At 50.5% G+C, this 3,372-nt stretch overlaps 1 protein-coding gene across 1 annotated transcript; it reads left to right on the top strand.

Moving 5' to 3' along the window:
• Positions 1-482: 482 nt before the first annotated feature.
• LOC118665051 (disintegrin and metalloproteinase domain-containing protein 29-like) lies at positions 483-1,789 on the top strand. The gene is given in 3 exon segments (XM_036325923.1): positions 483-561; positions 1,141-1,740; positions 1,743-1,789. Coding segments are annotated over 3 exon segments (726 nt in total).
• The last annotated feature ends 1,583 nt before the right edge of the window (positions 1,790-3,372 follow it).

Below are 3,372 nucleotides of genomic sequence, written 5' to 3'. Positions count from 1 at the left end.
TGAGGATGCCCTTCTTGCTGTTTGGGCTCTGTGTGGTGCTGACTCTAGCCGAGTGTTCTCAAGGTCGTCCCTCCTGGCGTTACACTTCCTCTGAGGTGGTGATTCACAGGAAGGAGCTGCACCATGGCAAAGGCTTGCGGGCCCCAAGCTGGCTTTCCTACAGCCTGAGGTTTGGGGGCCAGAGACACGTACTCCACATGCGGCGCAAGAGACTGTTTTGGCCTGGACAGCTGGTGATTAAGACTCAGGATGACCAGGGGGCCTTGCAGGTGGACTACCCTTTTTTCCCTCTCGACTGTTACTACTTGGGCTACCTGGAGGACGTCCCTCTCTCCATGGTCACTGTGGACATGTGCTATGGGGGCCTGGAAGGCATCATGAAGGTGGACGACCTTGCCTATGAAATCAAACCCCTCAAGGATTCCCAGAGGTTTGAGCACATCATTTCTCAGATTGTAGCCGACACTCACGCCATAGGACCCATGTCCAGTCTGGGACAGAAGGCTGAGAGGTACCCACTGTTCTCTGACCCGAAACCCAGTGCAGCCTCCAGGATCAGCAGTAAGATCTATGCATCCCACAGTGGAGCTATGAAAGGCTGTCTCATGAGTGCCCATTCCATTTATACTCTGTACAACAATGTGTCAGTGTGTGCCCAATACCTGGTACATATAGGTAGTATAATAGACGCCATGTTCAGAGGTCTTAATATGAGGTACTACATCGGCCTCATGGTCATTTACAATCAGGGAGAGCCAGCTGATATGAACAACTATGCTGTGCCACAAGGTCCATTTGCTAAGAATTATGCTGACAAAATTTATAGGTATTATGACACATATCCAGCCTTAATTGTGAACAGAGATGGGCCCCATGAAGTTAATTTTAAACCAGTTGTATACACGCTGTGTGGACCTAAAACAAATCTGATCTTTCTAGGTCAACTATCCAGACATTATTTACTGTTATCAATTATAGCCTCCAACCATATAGGGACCTCTTTTGGTCTGTTGTTAGATACGATGGACTGTATTTGCCAGAGAAGGACCACCTGCATCATGTACAGATACCCTGTGTTGACAGATTCATTCAGTAACTGCTCCTTTTCACACACACAACACGTACTTAATAATAATATACAACGCTGCCTCTTCAGAGAAAGAGGGGAACACTTGTATTCAAACAGTAGCCTGACATCCATTCGATGTGGAAACTCTGTGGTGGAAAACAAAGAGCAGTGTGACTGTGGGACCTTCAAGCAGTGTTACAGCAACACATGCTGCGAAAGTGACTGCCGCTTCACACCTGGGAGCATCTGTAACGGAGAAACGTGCTGTGCAAACTGCACCCACTCGCCTGCAGGGACACTCTGCAGGCCGATCCAGAACATCTGTGACCTTCCGGAGTACTGCACGGGGAAGGACACGAGGTGCCCCAGTGACTTTTATCTGCAAGATGGAACCCCGTGCACTGAGGACGGCTACTGCTACCACGGCAATTGTACCGACCGCAGTATGCACTGCAAGGAGATCTTTGGGGAGGGGGCACTGAGCGCGCCAGACATCTGCTACAGCATAAATAAAAAGGGCCACCGATTTGGACACTGTAAAGTTACTGATGAATACCAGCCAAAGCGTTGTGCGGACGCTGACGTTATGTGTGGACGCCTACAGTGTGTCAACGTCACTCATCTGCCTCGGTTGCAGGAACATGTGGGCTTCCATCACTCAGTCATAGGGGGGTCCTTGTGTTTTGGCGTGGGTGCACACCGTGCGACAGAAACAACTGATGTTGGTGCTGTGAGACCTGGTACCCCCTGCGGCAGTGGAAAGTTTTGTCTTCAGGGCTTCTGCAATGCTACTCTGGCGGCCATCGACTACAACTGTCCCCCTTCGAAATGCAACTACAGGGGCGTGTGCAACAATAAGAGGAACTGCCATTGCCATGTAGGCTGGGACCCTCCCCTGTGCATTAACAATGGTGCGGGAGGGAGTGTGGACAGCGGACCCCCTCCAAGAAGAAGGCGGTCAGTGAGGGCAGGTGGTATGTCACTGGTGTATTTGAGAGTCGTGTTTGGTCGCTTGCTTGCCCTCATAGCTGCACTCCTCTTCGGCGTAGCCACGAATGTGAGAACTATCCAGACTACTACAGTCACTGAAGTGAAAGTTCGTGGAAAGTAAACAGCAAGTCAGCCTTCTGACCCCTGGACAACTCAGGCAACATGAAGAAACACCTGAAAAAAGTCACCATAACCAGCTGGCAGAGCTCAAGGACACACTTCTTAGAAGCTGCAGGAGTCCTGCCCCACATCCAGTGTGAGCGCAGTCTGGGCATTTTCACACCACTCCCTCTGACACCTTGCTGGCCAGCGTCTGCAATAAAGCCTGAGCACTGCATGTTGGCGTCCTGTGCAGTTCTTGTAGGTCTGTAAGATCCCTGAATGAGCCTGAGGGCCTGGAGAGGAGACCTGGTCAGCAGCTGGCCTCGTGCTGTGGACGCCTGTCCCAGGATTAGTGACAGTAGCCACAGGTTCCTTTAGGACCAATTCCTGTCAATTCCCCACAATCTGCCCTTGAGCACCAAGTTTCCCCAGTCCCTAGGTCAGGTCTCCTTCTCTGGAACAGGGGGCCCCTTAGGGGTGAGGATGACGGAGCCCAACGCTCTGGGGCATTTGCAGGCATGACTCCGGAGACCAGGTTCAGAGACACAGATCCAAGTTTATTGAGGAAGTACAGCTGTATATAAAGGGGTAAGCAGCCAATGAAACAGGGACCCGCTTGCTATGTTATCCAATGGGCATGAGGGTCGGGGCTAAGAGTAGGTTAGCATTTGTTAGCATTACAAATCTCTTGGAGATTTGTCAGGCGGGCGTTGACACTTCCTGGTGTGCCAAGGTAGCATGTATGCTGGAGTGTGCTCACAGCATTGCACTGGCCACAGCACTGAGATAAGTCTCTTGAGCTCTTCCCCCATTTCCCCCTTCCCTTTTTATAAACGCCTGCTGGATGTGGATTATCATAGCTTGCTGTGCATCCATTCTTTGGATAATGGAGTAAAAGCAGTGAAAGAAGCAGAATGCAAGGAGGCCTCCTGCTGCTAGGACGGCCCATATGAATATGTTAGCAGGATTTAACCAGGAGGTTAGACGGCTGAGGGCATCACTTAAGAAACTAAACTCAATGGGATTACTCGGGTATTGTTGATTCTTAGGATTTCTCGCTGGAGCTGATAGGTGCTGTTTAGGAATGCCTGGCTGAATGGACCTTTAAGGAGATTTCCTAATTTTTGGCACTCCCAGGAGGCATTTCTCACTGGAATGGGTGTTACACAGATGGCACACATTAATAGGAATAATGTCCCTGCCGACGGATT

This window comes from Myotis myotis, unplaced genomic scaffold (assembly GCF_014108235.1).
Source record: "Myotis myotis isolate mMyoMyo1 unplaced genomic scaffold, mMyoMyo1.p scaffold_m19_p_1, whole genome shotgun sequence".
Lineage (NCBI taxonomy): Eukaryota > Metazoa > Chordata > Mammalia > Chiroptera > Vespertilionidae > Myotis > Myotis myotis.
This window is presented reverse-complemented; position numbering and strand designations above follow the sequence as displayed.